This window comes from Ceratotherium simum, chromosome 9 (genome assembly GCF_057802395.1).
Source record: "Ceratotherium simum simum isolate JZ-2026a chromosome 9, ASM5780239v1, whole genome shotgun sequence".
In the NCBI taxonomy this organism is placed as follows: domain Eukaryota; kingdom Metazoa; phylum Chordata; class Mammalia; order Perissodactyla; family Rhinocerotidae; genus Ceratotherium; species Ceratotherium simum.
In genome coordinates, this window is record NC_141908.1 from 63,672,566 (window position 1) to 63,693,919 (window position 21,354).

A 21,354-nucleotide genomic window follows, 5' to 3' on the forward strand; every position below is an offset into this window, starting at 1 on the left:
TTACATACTTCCTGCTATCTTAATCACCCATGATATTGTAACTCTCACCTTTGTGTTCCACAGAGCACCTAGGACTATATGTATGCAGGTGTGTCTGTGTATACACACACACACTCTAAATATATGTTTGCTGAATAGACTAATTCAATCTCTGCAACGCATTAAGATAATGACAGCAATCTCATGCTTCAGAAATAAATCACTTTAGTAACTATATATATCCCTACGTTTTCAACTGTTAACTTTCTCACTGAATAGGAAATGACTTTCAAGTAGACAGTTTAAACATCTGTTACCTCAGATCCCCTCTTTTGAAGAAGTAGGATATAAAGGAATTTAATTTATATTATCAAAGTGACAGAAGAATATCCATTTCATAAATGAAATTGAATTATACCTCTACAGTATTGTTGTCATCTTCCACCAAGTAGACGTCCTCCGTAGGGACAGAGAGAATGAGAGATGAAGGGAATATTAGGTGAATCTGCTCCAGTGGGGAGGCAGATCACACTCACATTTTACATCTCTAATGAAAACCCGTTGAGCACATGTGCTGTGAGGATCCTTCGCCCTCCGAGATGGTTAGAAATAGGAACTCTATCACAAAGGAGGGATATATATACTTGCTTATGCCAGGCTGTGAGGCACATCCAAGAATTGCAGTTGCAGTAGTCACTGTGGGGAGTGGGTCTCCAGCCAGTAGCTATGTTGGTAGCATCCCCACAGAGAGAAAATGATGTGTTACAGTTGAGCTGGGTGTAGCTTTTCTCTCTGCCAGAAGAAAATTCTGTCCCTACAAGTAGATCTTTTCACTTGAAGGGGTAATATTTCAAGAGTAATTGTCTTTCCTCCCATTTCACCTCTCTCCATCTTCTCCAATACCTCCCCACAATCCCACAATAAATTAGCATATGGTTCACTTCCTCTTGGGCATGAAAAGATAGTCTTTCTTGGGTAATTCTGTCATCACCATTATTAAAAATAAATGTTTTCTTATATTTCTTTTAGCTTCTTCTCCAAAGAAGAAAAAGTTTTCTGAAGATATAAAGTTAATTTATTCTATTGGTGACCAGAAAGCAAATAAAGGAGGATATGGTAATTGAATATTGTGATAAGGAATACTAAACAGTAATTTGGGGAAAGACTGAGTTTGGATGGCCTCTTTTGCTTAAATGCTGATAAATCCTCTGTTATCAAATGACTGATTTAGAGTGATGCTTACCAAAAATGATACAACCTCTATTGCTTTCAGAATTTGATCTCGTTACTGATTTAGTGTTTTGAGCTTAACATTATATCGTCATTTTAGAAAAATTAAATGAAGGGTCTATTGCTGTTAAATGAACATTACATGAAACCTAACAAATTGCAAAATAACTTTTATAACGCTCAAAATGTTTTCTTACCGTTGAGTTTCGGGAGTTATTTATATATTCCGAATACAATTCTTTTTCAGATATGTGATTTGAAAATCTTTTATCTTGGTCTGTGACTTGCCTTTTCATTTTCTGTTCCATTGATTTATCTATATGTCTATCCCTTTGCCAATACTGCACTGTCTTGATTATTGTAGCTTTTTATTGTCTTAAAATCAGGTAGTATAATTCTACCAACTTTATTTTTCTTCTTCAAAATTTTTATGACTATTTTAATTCATTTGCCTTTTCCGTATAAATTTTATAATCAGCTTGTCTACAAAAAGTATGCTGGGATTTTTGAATGAAGTACATTAAATCAATCTATAGATTAATTTAAGGAGAAAAAGAAATCTTGACTATACAGGGTCTTCCAGTCCATAAACATGACATCTCTTTCTGTTTGGTTAGCTGGTCCTTGCTTTCTTTCATAAATGTTTTGTAGTTTTCAGTATAGAGATCTTGTATGTGTTGTGTTAAATTTAGACATAAGTTCTTCATTTTTTTATTACTATTGTACATGGTATTTTTAAAATTTGGTTTCCAGTTGTCCATGGCCGTTGTTTTTACTTTGTCTCTTTGTACAGATTTTTTTAGTGATTGTTCTAGATAAACAATATACTTTCTTAGCTTTTTGCAATCAACTATGAATAAATATTTTACCTCTTTAAGTGGAATGTGGAAACCTTATGACTATATATGTCTCCTTATCCCTCTCCCCTTCGTTATAGTTGCCTTATGTATTACATCTACATACATCAAACATCCACTCAGATAATGGAATAAGTGTAGTCTATTATATTTACTCAGATAGTTATCATTTTGGTTGCCCTTTAATTCCTGATATCCCAGGTTTCCTTCTGGTATCATTTTCCTTCAGTTCTTCACCAAGGGATAGAACTTCCCTTAGTATCTCTTTTAGAATAGATTTTCTGGCAGTGAATTATTTTAATTTCCCTTACCTAAGAATGTCTTTATTTTACCTTCATTCCTGAATGATACTATTTTCACTTGATATAGACTTGTAAGTTGACAGATCGTTTTTTCCAAAACTTTAAAACTGTTGTTCCACTTCATTATGTTCTCTATGGTTCTGATGAGATATCTGCAATATTTGAATTGTTGATCCTCTATAAATAATGTGACATTTTCCTCTGGTGGTTAAGATTTTGGGGGGGGGGATATTTTTCAGCAATTTGATTATGATATGTCTTAGTGTGGATTTCTTTGTTTTTGTGATTTTTTTTCTCCCTTTAGTGTTCACTGAGTTTCTTTAAACTGTCAAGTTTATATTTTTTGCCAAATTTCCCTTAAGCAGACCTCCTTCCCCAACAAAGGGAACTACTATCCAAACCTGTTGATTATCATAACCATTATTTTTATAATATATTTAGTAGATGAGTATCCTTAAACTACATATAGACATATATAGAGATACCATTATTAAGATATTTTAATGTAATTGATATGATATTGTATCCAGTCTTATGTGACTTGCTTTTTACACTCAGCATTATGTTTCAAAAGTTTCATCATGTGTTACCTGACATTTTACTTCATTTCGCTACTGATCCTATCCCATTGTGTGAATATACCACAATTGTTACATCTGTTTTTCTGCTGATGGATGTATCTGTTATTTGAACAATATTGCACTGAACATTCTTGTACATATATATCTCCTGGTAATCATGGACAAGAGATTCTCTAGGGATTATATCCCTAGATATGGGATTTCTGGGTCATGTTTCCTCTTCTGAGAAATTATCTTTTCAAATCTCTTGTCCGTTTTCCTACTGGGTTCTTTTTCTTTTTCTTATGGATTTGAAAGATTTTTTAGTCATACTAGAAACTCATCTATTATGTACATATATATGGTATAGCAAATATCTTCTTCCAATTTGTGGTTTGTTTCTATGCTTTCTTTTTATCTTTTGATGTACAGAAGTTCTTAATTCAAGGTGATAAAATTCTACACTTTTTCTACATGGTTTGTTACTTTTTATTTGAAGTCCATTTGTATGAGTTCTCTTTGATATGGCAAAGACATTAATATTTTGTTTTATTTGTGGCAAATATTTCCACAGTTTTGTTAATGACTTTTTTTTTAGCTTTTCTTATGAAACATTTCAAACAAAAAAACCTGCAGAACCCTTATGTGCCTATCATTCAACTTCACCAACAACTCATGGACAATTTTGTTTTGTCTATACCCTCAACCTCTCCCTGCTGCCATACTGTTTTAAAGCATATCCCACACATAATATCATTTCATCTATCAATATGTCAATATGTATTTAAAAGATAAGGATTATTTTTAATGCATAACCATAATACCATTATCACATTGCACAAATTAATAATTCCTTAATGTATCCAAATATTTAATCACTATTCAACTTTCCAATACTCTCATAAATGTCACAAAAATATTTTGATGTTATTTTGAATCTATATTGACATACCTTGCAACAGTTTGTGTCTTTTGAGTCTTTTCTAATCTATAGGTTCTCTTTCTATATATCCCTCTCCCTCCTTCTCTCCTCTTTTTTTCAGTTATGGTTTATTTGTTAGAGAAACAGTTGCTTGTCACAGGCTGAGCTTTTGCTGATTGCATCTATATGGTGTGGTTATGTATGTAATTTTTTCTGTATTTCCTGTAAAGTATTAGATAGATCTATACACTTTCAGGTTCAATTTCCTTAGCAAGGCTGATTCATAGATGGCAGTGTGTCTTTCCATCAGGAAGTATATAATATCTTGTTGTCTTTTTCTTTGGGATGTTAGGAGCCATTTATGTTCAAGGCCTAGATCCATGAATCAATTGGGTTGCAAAATTGGGATATTTTAATTCTATTATTCCTTCTTCATAGATTCGCTGGAATACTGCTATAAAAAGAAACGTCCCCTCGACTACTATTTAGTTACATTGTGGTACAGGATACTTGGGAAAAGCAAACTCATGTTTAATATTTTACCACCATTTATCAGTTTTCAAAGTAATGAATTGTTAAATAGCATCCTCCAAGGGTGAGCAATTAGTTTTTTTGTGTGTCGTTATGAATTCACAGATTTAAATAAATTCGATGTGCTTCAATACATTGCTGTTACTGTGTTTATTAATGCTGAGATTGTGACAGCTCTGACCAGTGGGAGCCCCTTCAAGATAACTCTTGAGTCCTTTGTGACATAACCCTAGTAATTTTTTATAGTTTCCTTGCTATCTGGGAAGACAGGATTAACCAAGCTTATCTTGTACACATTTCACTTGCTTTAACACCATTGAGTTTCATTGGCATCTTTGAAAAGATTAAGTTGTCATATATATGGGGACCTATTTCTAGACATTCTCTTCTGTTTTACTGATCTATTTGTTTGTCTCTATATGAATACTGTATTCTCTTAATTACTGTAGCTTTATAATAAGTCTTAAAATTTTGAAGTTTGAGTTCTTCAACATTTGTTGTTTTTCTGGGTTGATTTGGTTATTCCAGGGCCTTTGCGTTTCCACAGAAATTTTAGAATTAGCTTTCCAATTTCTACAACATAGTGTGCTGGGATTTTATTTGGGTTCACCTTTAATTTCTTTTTCTTGCTGGCTAGGACCTCCAGGACAGTGTTGAACAAAATGGTGACTGTGTACATCCTAATCTTGTTCCAAAACTTAAAGGAAAGTGATCAATATAAATTAGAATATTAGCTCTAGAAATTTGAAGATAGCTTTTATCGGAGGAAGGACATACCCTCATATTCCTGGTTCACTAAGAAGTTTTATCATGAATAGATGTTGAATTTTTAGTATATTTTCCCCTGCATCTTTGAGGTAATCATCTAAATTTTCTCCTTTTTTCTCTTACTGTGGTGAATTATTTTGACTTATTTTTGAATGTTCAACCAACCCTGCATCCTTGGGATAAATCTCAAATAATTATTATGCATTATCTTTATTATATATTGTTAGATTCAATTTATTTTATTTATAATTTTTGCATCTTTGTTCATGGGGGATATTAACTGAGGTTTTCTTTTCTTGTAACGTCTTGTAATGAGTTTGGTATCAGAGTGATACTGGTCTCAAAGTATGAGTTAAGAGAGGAGTTCACTCCTCTTCGATTTTCTGGAAGAGTTTGTATAGAATTAGTGTAATTTCTTCCTTAGATATTTGGTATAATTCAGAAGTGAAGTCATTTGAGACTAAAGTTTTCTTTGTGAAAATGTTTTCAACTACATATTCAATTTTTTAAATAGATATCAGATTCTTCATATTATCTGTTTATTCATGAATGAGGTTTGGTAGTTTGTGTTTTTCAAGGAGTTTGTCCCTTGCATATAAGTTTTTAAATTTATTCCAACAGATTTTTCATAATATTCCTTTATTATTATTTTTAGTATTATCTGTAGACTGTGTTGTGCTATTATCTCTAATTTTCCTGATGCTATAAATTTGTGTCTTCTCTTATTCCTGATCAATCTGGCTTATCACTTTTATTGAACTTCTCAAAGAGTCAGCTGTTAGTTTCATTATTTTCTCTCTTTTTTTTCCATCTATTTGATTTTCACTTTGATCTTTACTATTTACTTTCTTCTGCTTACTAAGTGGTGACAGGGATGTGGAAGAATTGAAACTCTGGTGCAGTGCTGAATGGTATGTAAAATGGTACAATCACTTTGGAAAACAGTTTGGCATTTCTTAAAAGTTAAACATATACCTACCCTATGACCTCGTCATTCCACTACTAGGTACTTACCCAATATAAAGGAAAAAATACGTCCATACAAAGACTTGTGCATGAAAGTTTATAAAGGTTTATTTGTAAGAGGCCAAAACTGGAAATGAGCCAAACAACAGGTGAGTGGATAAAAACATTGTGACATATCCATACAATGGAATACTTCTCAGAAATAAAAAGGAACAAATTATTAAAATATGTGACAACATTATGTTGTGTGAAAGCAGCCAGGAAAAATAAAGAGTATGTACTACATGATTCCATTTATATAAAATTCTAGGAAATTCAAACTAATCTTGTGTGAGAGATACAGAGCAGTGTTGACAGGGGATGGGAGGAGAGGGATGGATGGATTGCAAAGGTAGATGAGAAAACTTTTAGGAGTATTGCGAATGTTATTTTGGTTGCAGTGATGGTTTCACAGTTGTAGATATATTTTAAAATTGATAAAACCATTCTACTTAAATAAGTATAGTGTATTTTACTTCTTTTATATTTTAATAACTTGTCAAAAAAAATGTGGTTTTTCTCTTTCATTCACTTTTAGGACCTGCAGCAAATGCCATTCATCGATCTCTAAGTAGTTCAAAGAATGTTGTCAAAAACTCAGCAGCTGCGGTTGTTTGTCAGCCAGACATACAACATAGTGCTACTAAACAAAAGGTATAAAATTATGTCAAAGTGTTGTATGGTGATTATTAATTTATCTGGTTAACTTTCACTTCTATGAACTGTCTCCTTCACTAGCATGTTACTGATTGGTTAGGGATATCAGGATCTATTCAGGAGACTTGATTCTGTTCTCTGAAAGTGTTGAGGTGTATTTGTGCTAAACTTACTATGTAATTTAGCAGAAGCTAATCCAAGCAAACATTTAGCAATTATAATGATAATAATAGCTAATATTTATTGAGCATCTACTGGTGGCCAAGCCTTGTGCTAAGCCAGAAGGAAGGGAAAATGAGGAAGTTCGGTCACATAGGATACAAAGATGAATGACACATAATCTCTCCCTTTGAGGAGTCATTGTCGAGGCAAACAGACACAGAAAAATACCATTACAATAAAATGAGAGTCTGGAATGATAAATTTTGAGTCTAAGCAATGTGTTCATTAAACATTAGATTGGATTGGAATGGGTTGGATTATATTTTCCTGAAATTTGACATTGAATGACTTTAAACTTTTTAAAACCAACCATTGAATGGGTCACCATGTCTTTAAACAAAATATGGAATACTAGAAGAGGAGCAAGTTTGTCCATTGCTACATATTGAACTCAATTTTGAGTTAGTTAAATTTGAGACCTCTGTGGAAGGTATCTTAGGAGATTGGTAATATGTATTCTCCCTGAGACAATTTTCATGAGAGAGTTAAGGGATAAAGGGGAAAAAAATCTGTATTAATTTGGTTGATTGATAGAAGGCAAAATCTCTTTCAGAAGTACAGTTACTAATGAGTGGTTTTCTCTTTAATGTTGTACCATAAAGAAAGATGAAGTGATAACTAAAAAATCAAGTCTTCTTGATGATAGAGGTAAGAGAACGAAAAATATTTATAATTCTTCTGTTATTTGTTAAGTACATAATTATGGTTTCATCATATAGTTTTTCAAGTTATTTGTTTTACCTGATTATAAAAATCATGGTTATTTTGGAAAATAAAGCATGGTATAAAATTGTTTGTGAATACAGATATTATAATTAGCCCCTGTATTTGAGTGATTGCCTGATGAGTATGGCTTTTGAAATCTGCAAAGTGAGGAAAAGTTAGGGTCCCTGCTGTGGCTTTTTATAATCGTAGGTAGAATACGTTACTGGCATACTGTGGTTCAGTAGGTTACAGTACAGAGGACTGTCTCCAGGAAGGTCCCCATACTCCACCGCCATCAGTTTCCCGCAGACAGTACATTCTACTTCCCATCTTACCTTGAGTGCAATATATATTAGCTAAGTTTTTCTGTGCCTTGGTAGATTTCTGAAAGTCACTAAAAATACTCCCATGCATATCCTACATATACACACAGAAAATACTAGACATCTCCATCCAGTGGCCAATGACCACCTCAAATTCAATACAAAATCAAATTCATCTCTTCCTGATCCTTCTGTTTTCACCCAGGGGTAAAACCTGACTCTTCCTCTTGTACTTTGCATCCCAAAGTTGCCACTTTCTGTCTAATCTACCCCTTAATGTCTCTTGCCCTCTCTTCTTTTCCATCCCTACAGCTCCTGCCCTTGTTTTTCTCCATCCTTGACTATTTCAGTAACCTTCCTCCAATCTCCTCTTCCTCTTTTTAACCCACCATACATTTTGTGTGAAAGCAATCTTCCTAAAACACAGCTTTGGTTATTTGCCTATTCAAGTCATAAGGGTTTTACATCGTGGACTGAATGAAATGCAAACAGTTAATTCTGGCAGTGGGCTTTGGTTAGTTATAGGGACTAATCTGGCATAATATTAAATAAATTAGGATCAGAGGTTAAAGGTTACAGACTTGTCCCTGAGAGCAGTGGTGAACCACTGGAAATTTGTAGGCAGTGAACATCAAAAAAGGTCGTGTTATTCTTGGAGATACTTCCTTAACTCAAAAAAATCCCTGATTGTGGTAATCCAGTGATTGTGGCAGCTCAGCAGAGGAACATTGGATCAATTCTATTTGTTAACAATTCTATTGCCTTGTTCCGGCAATATTATCTTCTCACATTTAAAAGTATCTCTTCCTTCTTTAGGAGCTATGTACATCTCAGCTCGAGATTCAATTATTTCAGCTCAAACTTCACCCACAAGAGATTTTCCTAGACCTTCGCAGTCTTATTTGGATCCTCCCAAAGATGAGGTATATAATATTTTTTTTTGCCCCAAATGCAAACAGAATAAAGTACAATCTTATGATCACAATCGATATAAAAAAATCTCATTCATAAAGTTACCATACAGAATAGCTTTACTCACTGAAATTAATCATACTGTAATTAAATTTTAATAGCCCTAGGATAGTTTTCCTAAATATAGGCTACAATATGGTAGTTCATAGTACATACCTGCAGCCTTCAGAGGGAGTCTCAACTTGGGCTTCTTTGACTGGGCTTTGACTAGTACTGATGAATTGTTCAGAGACAGCCATACTATCTTGCCCCATTCTCTTTTGACCAGTGATCAGTTACCTACTGTTGGAAAGTTACCAGCAAAGATTCAGGGTATGGCTTCTGGAGATAACATAGATTTTTTTCTCTGTGGGTTGCCAGCTTGTTATCACAGAAGTCATAACTACATTTTTCATGCCATTAGTAGCACAATGTTAACTGGTTCAGCTGTGCTAAAGAGTTAACATAGTTTGAAAGAGATTTCAGTAAACTGGAAATTTACTAAATTCTTTCCAAATGAATTCTACTTGATTAGCGTATAAAGTGGCATCATTTTTCATGTTCTCTAATGCATAATAATTGACAGACTACATTATGCATAACTCCTAAAATGTAATATGTTTACCATAATATGTTTCTCTGTAGTACAGTTATTATAAACATGTTACAGTTCAGTGTTCTATTTTGTCAATATCCACATTAAGTATGCTAACAGTCAGAAAAAGAAATTTCTTAAGAACTCTGACATTTAAAGTCCTCATATTGCCCAGCAGATTTCAAAGACTTTTGTATTTTACTAAAAAACAAAAAACCCCTTTTAAAACAGTGTCTAAATTTTATTATTGACATTTTTTGAGTAATGTATGTGTTATTAAACTTGCCATCCATATTGATCTCAAGTGAGTATCAAATGTCCACATATATCTAATTTATCATAAGAAATAGCCTGAGCATTTTATTCTGATAAGTATTATATCCTGTTTCCAACATGTTGTACACAGCCTGCCACTGTCAGAAAATGTATTTTCTGATGGCCTGTTCCAGCTCTCTGACCTGGGAAAAAAAGAAGTCTGTTGCACTGGATTTGCCTGCCTGAGCAGGTTGAGTTCTTGGACAGGCCTAGAGAGCAGTTTCTTGTGTATTCAGAGAACCTGTTCTCTGCATTCAGCTCTACTTAAACTTTTTTCCTACTGTTAGCTTTGTTAAAAAAATACGCCTATTCTTCTGTCCCAATGAGTTGATTAACTTCCTTACTAATTAGTGCACTCCACAGATAGTTAATTTTAGGATACTAGTGAATACTGTTGTGCAGAAAAGAGTTAACATAACAGGCTTGAGACTGCTGTCTTTAGAAGGGCCTGCTCGCAAAGTTGGCCTTTGGCTAGTGTTTGAGAACTTGGCCTTTCTAACATTCCCTAACTGATACGGAAATTTTCCTAACTGAATGGGTGGTGCACTGTACCTAGACTTTGCAAACAATGTGATTTTTGCCGAACATCTGATTTCCTTTTGGGAGGCTAGAATTTTGGTATGCAGTAAGGCAGAGGGTGTCTTCATGACCAGCCTTCAATAGAAACCTTGAGTGCTGAGTTTCTAATGGATTTCCCTGGGCAGAAACATTGCACACATGTTACTGCATTTCTTTTTTGCTGGAGAAAAGGGCATGCTCAAGTGTGTCCTCTCACACGACGGAGAGAGCATAAGGAAGACTGTGCATGGATTTTTCCAGATTCAGCCTGTATCTTTTCCCCTTACTTATCCTATAGTGTATGTATCCTTTTACTGTAGTAAATCTTGAATGTGAATACAACTATATTCTGAGTCCCATGAGTCTTAGCAAATTACCAAATGTGTGGGTGATCTTGTGGAGCTCCTCTGATACAAATATGAATTTTTGAATTCTGTAAATAATAGATGTAATATAAACATCACAAAATGTGCGCATTTCTTAAAATTGACATCTAAGAGAAGTTCTCAAAATCTCAAATTTCTGTATTTTAAATATATAAATAATACTCGGTGTTCAAATCCTGGGAAAAAAAGTCCTTTCAGAATGTTTGTTTTATTGTTTGGATTATATAGAAGGAGATAAATGCTGATTGGAATGAAAGAGCAAACAGGAGACCAAGCTACCTCTGTGAATCAGGTAAACATCAGCAACAGCTATTGAGTAAATCATGCTATCTATTAATTCATTCTTTCAACTAACATTTATTGCAATTATGAATTTTGTTTTATGAAATGAAATTATGAATTTTAGGTAAAGCCTTTTCTAGCACCTATTGATACAATCATATGATTTTTTTTCTCCTTTAATTTATAAGGATTATGTTGATAGATTCTATCATATACTATCTTCCCATTTAAGAAATAAATCGTGCTTGTCATATTATACTTTTGTATAATTTTTAAAATTGAAGTAAAACATACAATCAGAAAGACCACAAAATAATATACAGCTAAATGAATTATTACAAAGCAAAACACCTATGAAACCACTACATCGATCAAGAAATAGAACATTGGATATCTCACAGAAGCCCTCATTATACCCACTCCCAAGCAATATTCTCTCTCTCCTCCCCAAATACTGTCATTATCTTGAAATTTGATATTATAGTTTGGTTTGTATATCCATTTGCATATATTTGTGCAGTTCCTCATCGTCTTATTTTTAAGCCAGTACTACAGTACTTTTAAGTCAGTACTACTATATAAATTTTAAAATGAGCTTGTTTTGTTCCAAAAAAAATTCTTACTGGGATTTTTTATTGGAATGGCACTAATCTAGAGATCAATTTCAAGAGAATTGACATCTTTAATGTCACCGGCACCGGTCAGATCGGTGCGGTGAGGTCCACAGACACTAAGGAATTTGAGAGCAGAAACACAGCAGAAGTTTTAACAGAGGAGAATTTATTAGCAAAGTGAAAGTGCCCCCCCCAGGGGAGGGGCGGGCAGACTTGAGGGGAACAACTGCTCCCAAGTTGTGGTGGTCCATGGCTTTGGAAAATGGGATCCCCTGGGGCAGATGAGGGTCTTGGAAGGTGGACCAATGGGGGCATTGTCTCCACCCGCATGTCAGGAGGGGGAGATTTTTTCTTTATATAGGCATCTCCGGAACTGTCATGGAAGTCATCCTCCACAGCGGAGGTCAAAACCACAATGCAAATGAGGGTATAACGAGGCTTGGGCCTACTCTTGGTCAGGGGCGGGGCGGAGTGTGGTGCTGCACGTCCAAAGAGCCGCTGCATGGTAATTAGGATGCTGCACCTGGTGGAGTGCCCTCGCTCCCAGCTTGTGTCTAGCTTCCTGCCTATCTCATTCAAAGTATTATGTTTTCCAATCCAAGGACATGATATTTAAATTTCCTTTAATTTCTCTCAATATTTATAGTTTTCTGTGTCTTGAATATTTTTCATTAGGTTTATTCCTAGGAACTTGATTTTTTATGATATTTTAAGAATATCTTTTAAAATTTCATTTTATATTTATTGATGCTCTAATGAAATACAACTAATTCTTCAGCTGTATGATTTCTGTTTGGTAATTTTTAATATTTTCTCTCTCTATGTTGAAATTCTCACTTCATGCATTGCTCTCCTGACCTTGGTAAGCATCTTTGTGACTGTTATTTTGAACTCTCTATTGGTAAATCACATATCTCTGTTTCATCCTCCAGCAAGATATTGGCAACTTAGTTTTATTGTTTGAATGAGCTGGAGGGAGAAGCCAGGGGAAGTGCCCACTGGCTGCCCCGGGGACTCTGGAGAGGATCTCAGCCAGCATCTAGATGGGTGCTATTTACTTATTTATTTTTTTCATCTTTTAATTAATTAATTTATTTTTTTATTGCGGTAATGTTGGTTTGTAACATTGTATAAATAAGATGGGTGCTATTTAGAAGATGGACCCTCAGGCAACAGCTTGTAAAGTATGCTGTCAAATCCCTTCCAGGGAAAGACTGAAAGATGGGTGCTTTTGTCTGCTCCCTCTGCACTGAACCCTGGGGGGATAGCCGTGGCGAGTGCTCATGTGCCTGTTGAAAACTACTTCGTTTGCTATAGCCCTGTGGGACTCTTGAATGCAAGCCCTCTTGGCTTTCAGAGCTAGTGTTTTGGGGCCTGTCCCTTAGATGAGATGCTTTATGTGTGATCCAAACCCTTCACTCTTTAGGGAGAAGCAGGGAGATGGAGGCTTCCTCCCAACTGTATGGCGCTGTGCTGGGGGTGTGGTTTATGTGAAGAATGTGTCTCAGCCTTTCCTAACCATTTTGATGTGGCTATTAGTTTCCTGAGGTGATGGTGTCACTCAGCTAGTTTCTGGATTTCTCGTAGAGGAAATTGCTCCTTGTATAGCTGTCCATTTAGAGCATCCATGGAAGGAAGAAAATTCAGGAGCCTCCTATGTCACTATCTTGGTCCGGAGTCTGGCCAATATTTCTTTTTTTTTTTTTTTTTTTAAAGATTTTATTTATTTTTAATTTTTTCCCCCCAAAGCCCCAGTAGATAGTTGTATGTCATAGCTGCACATCCTTCTAGCCGCTGTATGTGGGACTCGGCCTCAGGATGGACGGAGAAGTGGTGCCTCGATGCGCACCCGGGATCCGAACCCGGGCCACCAGCATTGCAGCGCGCGCACTTAACCACCAAGCCACAGGGCCGGCCCTGGCCAATATTTCTTAATATTATCTTCTAGAAGCTTTATCGTCTTGCCTTTCATCCATCTGGAATTGATTTTTATGCATAGACTGTTATAGGACTATTCACATTTTTTATTTCTTTTGTCAGATTTTGTAAGTTATGTTTTTTCTTGGAATTTCATCACAATAAAAAATTTCAAAATTATTTGTATAAACTTTTTCTTAATATTATCTATTTTTTGAAAGATTGTTAGATCTGTAATGATGTCCTCTTTTTCATTCCTGGCATTCCTTATCTGTGCCTTCTCTCTCTCTTTTCCTTGATCACTCTCACAGGGGCTTATCAAGTTCAGTGGTCTTAAAAAAACAAAAACGGCTTTTGAATTTGTTGATTCTCTGTTGTGTTTTTATATCATTTCAATAATTTCCACTTCATCTTTATTCACTTTTTCCTTCTACTTCCTTTTGGTTTATTTTTTGTTTTGTTTTGATTTTAATTCTTTTGTTTTTTCTAGTTTTATGACATGGATGCTAAGCTCTTTGATTTTTAGACATTCTTCTTTCCTAATACATTCGCTTAAGGCAGTATTTCTAATTGTGGTTTTAGCTATATACCAGAAGTTTTGATTTTTATATTTTAACTTATAGAAAAATATTAACTGATTTATATTGTGATTTCTGATATGTCTGTGAGTTATTTAGAAATATACTTCTAAGTTTCTAAATATATAGACATTTTCTCCAATTTTTTGGACGTCTGACAATTTCACTCTTGTCAGGAAAATAATCTGTATTTAAAATCATTGAGGCTTGCTCTACTGGCCAGCATATCTGGTCAATTGTTATAAATATTCTGTGTGTCCTTGTAATGAATGTACATTTGGCTGATTTTGGATGCCAGGGTCTGTATATGTCAATTAGTTCCAGTTTGTTAATCATGTTGTTCATGTCATCTACATCCTCGTTACTGACAAGTGTGTTTTCAGCCCTCCACTATGTGATTGTGGATTTGCCTATTTCTCCATCTACTTCTTTCAAGTTTTGCTATATTTTTATTAGGTGGATGCAAATTTACAATTGCTTTGTTTTCTGGACCAAAACCTTTTTGAATATGAAGTGATGGATCTCTAAAAATGCTGTTTTGCCTTGAAATATACTTTGTCAGATATTAATATACCAAACTGATTAGTGTTTATATGGTATACCATTTCTCATACTTTTTCAGTCAATTCTATATTTAGATATTTCTTTTAAGTTGCACACAGATTGGTTTTGTTTTTACTTAGTGTGTCTTTAAATGAAGCACTTAAGTATTGAATTTTTTACTTTTTAATAAATGTTTATAAAATGTATAATTTACATATAGAAAAATGCATGATAAATTATCACAAAATGAACACACTGTCTGCTATCCAGATCAAGAAATACAACATTGAGAGCATGCCAGAAATTCCTGTCCACCCCCCACCTCCCAATCACTAGCCTCTCTATTTTACACAAAGGTAACTACTATCCTGTCTTCTAATTTCATAGATGAGTTTTAGCTATTTTAAATCTCCATATAAATCGTATTTTATAGGTATGCATTTTTTTATTTGTTTCTGACTTCTTTTACTTTTAAATATGTTTTGGAGGTTTAGCCAAGTTGTTGCCTATAGTACTAGTTCATTCACGTCATTCCTGTGTAGTATTCCATTGTATGAATCAGTTATAGTTGATCCTCTGCTGTTGACGCACATTTGATTATTTCCAGTCTTTGGCTGTTGTGGAGAATCTGCTTTGAACATTCCTATTCATGTCTTTCAGCACACATGTACATGCATTTCCATTAGGTATATTTCTACTAGTGTTATTGTTGGTTCATATAATATGTTTATGTTCAGGTTTAGTAGAGAATACCAAATGGTTTTCTAAAGTGAATTGTATAAATATTCACTTCCATCAACAGTATGTGAGAACTGTTATGGCCCCACAATCTCACTTTGCTATTTTCTGTCTTTTTAACTTTTGTCATTCATGTGGGTGTTTCATGCTATATCATGTGATTTTAATGATGAATTCCCTGATGACTATTATAATAATAAAGTTGAGCATCTTTTAGGTATTTGGGCTTTTTTTGACTGTTTGAATATCTTATTTTCTAAAGTGTCTTTTCCATTATTTTTGCCCACATCTATTTGACTGTCTGTATTGTGGATTTGTATGAGTTCTTTATATAATCTAGATAAAAATCTTTTGTCCATTGTATGTATGGCAGACATCTTCCTCCATTCTATGGCTTGCCTTTTCACTTTCTTGAGTGATGTCATTTTATAAATAGAAGTTCCTTTTTCCAGTGCAGTCCATTATCTCAATCTTTTCATCCCACATAAGAAATCTTTGCCTACCTAACGTCAAAAAAGTATTCTATATTACTTTCTAGAAGTTTTATTATTTGCTTTTTGCATTTACATTTGCAATCCAAATAGAATTGGTTTTTGTGAATGGTATGAGGATATGTCATGTATATTTAATGAAATTTGCAATTTTGTTTGATTCAGGTCTACTGTCTTGTTACTTGTTTCTATTTGTGTCAAATGTACATTTTCTCCCTCTTTTCTTGGTTTATGTGATTTTTAATATGTTTTGGCATTCCATATTATTTCTCCTATTGACTTACTGGATAGAGTACTTTGTTATTGGTTGTTATTAGCAGTTTGTCTAGAATTTAGCATATTTATCTATAGCTTATCACACTCTACCTCCAAATATTATACCACTTCACATTTAATGTAAGAATCTTACAGCAGTGTACTTCTATTTCAACTATCCAGGACTTTATATTAGTGTCATCATATATTTTACTTCTACATGTTTTAAATTTAGAATACATTATCATTTCGCTTTAAATAGTCAAGCATTTTTTAAATAAATTAAAAATGATTTTGAAAAGTGTTCTATATTAACCTACATATTTACCATTTCTGTCACTCTTTCGTGCTTTGTGTAGATCTGAGTCTCTGAAGAACATCCATTAGCACTCTTGTAGTGCAGGTCTGCTGGTGACATATTAACTTTTGTTTGTCTGAAAATATCTCTTGCCTTCTTTTTAAAAGTTTTACATTTCTGGACATGAATTCTAGTGTGACAGGGATTTTGTCTATTTTGCTTTTCTTTTAGCATTTTAAAGCGGCCATTCCATTGTTTTCTAATTTGCATTATTTTTTTAATGGTAAGTCTGTGGTGATTTTTATCTTTCTTCCTTTGTATATAATGTGTCTTTTTCCCTCTTCTGGCTGCTTATAATATTTCTCTTTATATTCTTTTATCATCAATTTGATTATGATGTGACTTAGCATGAGTTTCTTTTTGTTATCCTACTTTGAGTTTCTTAAGTTTTTGGATCTGTATTATTTAAAGATTTCACCAAATTTTGGAAACTTTTGGCTATTATTTTTAAGATGTTTTTCTGTACCCTCTTCCTCTTCTGGGACTCCAGTTAAATATATGTTAGATTACTTGATACTTTCACACAGGTCACTGAGCCTATCCTAACTATTTTTAAAGCTTTTTTAAATGCGTGTGCTTCAGTTTTAATAGTTTCTAGTACTATGTCTTTGAGATCATTTCATTTGTCTGTAGTGTCTTATCTGCTGCTTTTTTAATTATTGATGTATAATTGACATATTATGTCAGGTGTACAACTAATGAATCAATATTTGTATATATTACAAGATGATCACAATAAATCTAGTTAACATCCATCACCATTCAGTTACAATTTTTTTGAGATAATTTTATTTGTTTGTAGTGTCTTATCTGCTATTAAGCACACCAATGAATTTTTAATTTTAGATGTAGTGTGTTTTTTACAAGTTCTATTTGGTCCTTTCTTTATATCTTTATCTCCTCATTATTAATATTTTCCTTTAAATCCTTGGACATATTTATAATAACTGTTTCCAAAGTCTTTTCTGCCAATTCCATCATCTCTGTTATTTCTGGATATGCTTCTTTTAACAGATTCTTCTCTTGGTTATAAGCACATTTTCTTGTTTCCTTATATGTTTTGTATATTTTAATGCATGCTGGACATTTTAATGCTACGTTGTTGAGTGTCTGGATTTGTTTTTGGCTGCCTTCAAAGATTGAAGAATTTTATTTTAGCGTATTTGTGTATTATCTTGATTCATTCAAAGCTTGTTTAAACTTTGTCAATTGTACTCTAGGAGCTCTTTCAGCCCTCCTACTGAAAGGTAATTTTTCTGGGGTCTCTATGATGTGCTAGATATAACAAAGTCGTTCCTCTCTAACTAGTTGGAAATGAAATCTCTCCCAGCCTTATACACCTCCCCAGTAATTATTTCTTTCACTAGTAGTTGTCATTTGCCTAGACCATCAAACTAGAATGTGCAACTTAATATAGAGTGAAAAAGATTCAAGAGAACGCTTTTTAGATACATGGACCTCTTTTCATACATAGTACCATGTTTTTCTGGAACTGTACCCCATAGTTTGCAGCTGCCCTAGCTTCATGAACTCAAATTTCTAACTTTTCACATTAGTGAAATCACTATATTGTGCCATTGCCTTGAAAATGCCTTCAAGTAAGAAATCCATTGTAATTATTGACCTTGCCTCATTTGTATCCTTTTGCTCAGGGAGTATACTGTTGTGATCCCTATTGTCCATGTGTGAAAAGAGCTGTTTCATATATTCCTTCTAATTTTCTAGTTGATTATGGTAGGAGGGCTATTCTAGTACCAGTCTTTCCATCATGGCTGGCAGCCTTTAATCAGGATTTTAAGTACTGAAAGAGATCATATGTGTTATTCTTTTAATACATGGCTGGATTTTGTTTTCTATTATCTCATTTAAGATATTTTTATCTGTAAGTGGGGTTGATCTATTATTTTCTTTACTCTGTCATTCTCAGGTTTTGATGTTAAAGTTATAGTGCTTTTGTAAACGAATGTAGTGCTTTTGTAAAACGAATGATAAACTTTCTACCCTTTTATTCTCTGGAATGCTCAATGTAACATTTTAATTATCTGTTCTTTAAAGGCAAAGTAAAATTCAGGTGCTAGTCCTTCGGGTCCTGTTAAATTTTTCAACAGTAGATCTTTATCTCTTTTCCATTTTCTTTCATGGTGTTGCCTTGTCAAGTTTGCCATCCTTGAATTAATTTTGTTAGTCTGTATTTTGCTAGGAAATCACAAATTATCCTTATTGTTCTAGAATTGCATATAGTTACTATTATAAAAATTCTAATCTCTGCTATATTTGTGGTTATATCACCTAATATTGACTAGTCTGTTCTTATTCCTTAATCATGCTCAGAAGCAATTTTCTATTTTATTGGTATATTCAAAAGTTCAGTGTTTTAAATTCACCTAGTTTTTTACTAGTTGCTTATTTTCTTAATTTTACTTTCTATGTTTGTAGAGCCTTTAATTCATTTTGTTGTTCTTTTAACATTTCTCGTATTAAGAATGTTAATATTGTTCATTTAACATAACTCTGAATGAATGCACTATTGCAAGTTTCGATACTTGAAAGGACTCACAAGACTCCATGGAGCATACCCACATAGGCTTTAGTTTAAAGGCAAAGGATACTGTGCAGCAATAGAAAGAGAGTGCAGGCAAGCATCAAGGGTCCAAAAGATACATTCAGGCATGAACTCCCAAGAGCCCTTATTTACACATAGACACACTTCATCTGTGGATTGAACTGCCTAGATCTGTATGAAAAATTTTGGCTTCTGGAGACCTCAAGGTAGAAGTTCCCATAGAGTGTTTCCCTCTATTTACTTAGCTAAGCCATGCTGTGTAAGTGGTTATTCCAGGTGAAAACCATCAATAAACAAATATTACCCTGAAGGCTCCAGAGAAGTTTGGGATTTTAAATTTCAGATCATAAATCTCACTTCCCTTACCTTAAAAGTCAAAATCAGACATCTGTGTTTCCACAGAGATAATGATAGATCATTCCCAGCCCAGCTGTTAATTCTGTTTTCCAAAATCATGGGATTTTGTTTTGTTTTGTTTTTTATTCTACTCAATAATAACAGCCGTATTACTATACATTTTCCTATAAGTCCAGCTCAAAACTGTAGGTTTTGGTGTAAGTTGTTCAGCTTTTCATTGATTTATACATAGATTTTACTTTCCCTCTTAAATTCCCTTTCAGTACAACGGTTATCTAGGTATATATTTCTTAATTTCTAATAAAATAATTTTAGTATCCTTCTTATTATTTTTAATTTCTTTGAATTAGTATCAGAAAATATAGCCAATATATCTCCCTTCATTGAAGTTAAGTTTTCTTCATGGCCAAATATGTATTGACATATATATATATATATATATATATATATATATATATATATTTTTTTTTTTTGGCAATCTTTATTGTTCAGAATCTCAGTCAACTGAATTAGTCCTCATAAGAACAACAACAACAAAGTGTAAGTCAAGCACATATTTGGAAAATCCAGTTTTGAGACTGAGGTCTACAGAGCATACATTCATTGCAAATTCGGGCAGGTCAAATAAAGTCCACACAAGCAATATGTGAGCTTGTTCAATCTGAGCAACATATTAGATTCAAACAGCAACACCCCCCTAAAGGGGCAACTGCATCACGTACATAAATAGCGGATAACTTGTGTGGGGTCTGTGTCAGAGGAGATGGCATGGTTTTGATTTTCTAGCCAGACCTAGAAAGCACATGGAAACCAAGGACTGGCATCATTTTAACTATGTACAGCAGAGTCAATGAGCTAAAAGAAATCACAGATAGTACCTTGCTGCCATCCACATACAAAAAGTGAATCTACTAAATCACGGGCTGTAAGCCATGTGCTTTGATTTGATTTGATTAGGATTTTTTTTTAATAGTCTGATTTTTATCCATCAGCATATATATGTGCCCCTTTACCCCTTTTGCCCAGCCACAACACCCTTCCCCTCTGGTAAACACTAATATGTTCTCTTTGTCCATGTGTTTGTTTCTTCTCCACATAAGAGTGAAATCTTGCAGTGTTTGTCTTTCTCTGTCTGGCTTATTTTGCTTAACATAATACCCTCAAGGTCCATCCATGTTCTTACCAATGGGACGATTTTGTCTTTTTATGGCTGAGTAGTATTCCATTGTATGTATATATATAGATATACACCACATGTTCTTTATCCATTCATCAGTTGATGGGCACTTGAGTTGCTTCCACATCTTGGCTATTGTGAATAATGCTGCAATGAACCTGGGGTGCATAAGTCTCTTTGAATTGTTGATTTCAAGTTCTTTGGATAAATACCCCATAGTGGGATAGCTGGGTCATATGGTACTTCCATTTTTAATTTTTTGAGAAGTCTCCATACTGTTTTCCATAGTGGCTGCACCAGTTTGCATTCCCACCAGCAGTGCATGAAGGTTCCCTTTTATCCACATCCTCTCCAACATTTGTTATTTTTTGTCTAGGTAATTATAGTCATTCTAACAGGTGTAAAGTGATATCTGATTGTACTTTTGATTTGCACTTCCCTAAGGATTAGTGATGTTGAACATCTTTTCATGTTCCTGTTGGCCATCTGTATATCTTCTTTGGAAAAATGTCTGTTCATATCTTCTGCCCATTTTTTGATGGGGTTGGTTTTTTTGTTGTTGACTTGTAAGAGTTCTTTATATATTTTGGAGATTAATCCCTTGTTAGATATATG

The 21,354-nt window shown here is 33.9% G+C and overlaps 1 protein-coding gene across 2 annotated transcripts in view; it reads left to right on the forward strand.

The window, feature by feature from the left end:
* The window catches only part of FSIP2 (fibrous sheath interacting protein 2), a 96,796-nt gene that overhangs the window by 16,904 nt on the left and 58,538 nt on the right, over positions 1-21,354 (forward strand). For both annotated transcript variants that reach the window (XM_087435463.1, XM_087435464.1), the window contains exons 9-13: positions 1,009-1,095; positions 6,693-6,808; positions 7,636-7,681; positions 8,878-8,984; positions 11,095-11,158. In XM_087435463.1, the coding sequence (XP_087291589.1) occupies positions 1,009-1,095; positions 6,693-6,808; positions 7,636-7,681; positions 8,878-8,984; positions 11,095-11,158 (420 nt within the window). The remainder of the gene's footprint in view (positions 1-1,008; positions 1,096-6,692; positions 6,809-7,635; positions 7,682-8,877; positions 8,985-11,094; positions 11,159-21,354) is intronic.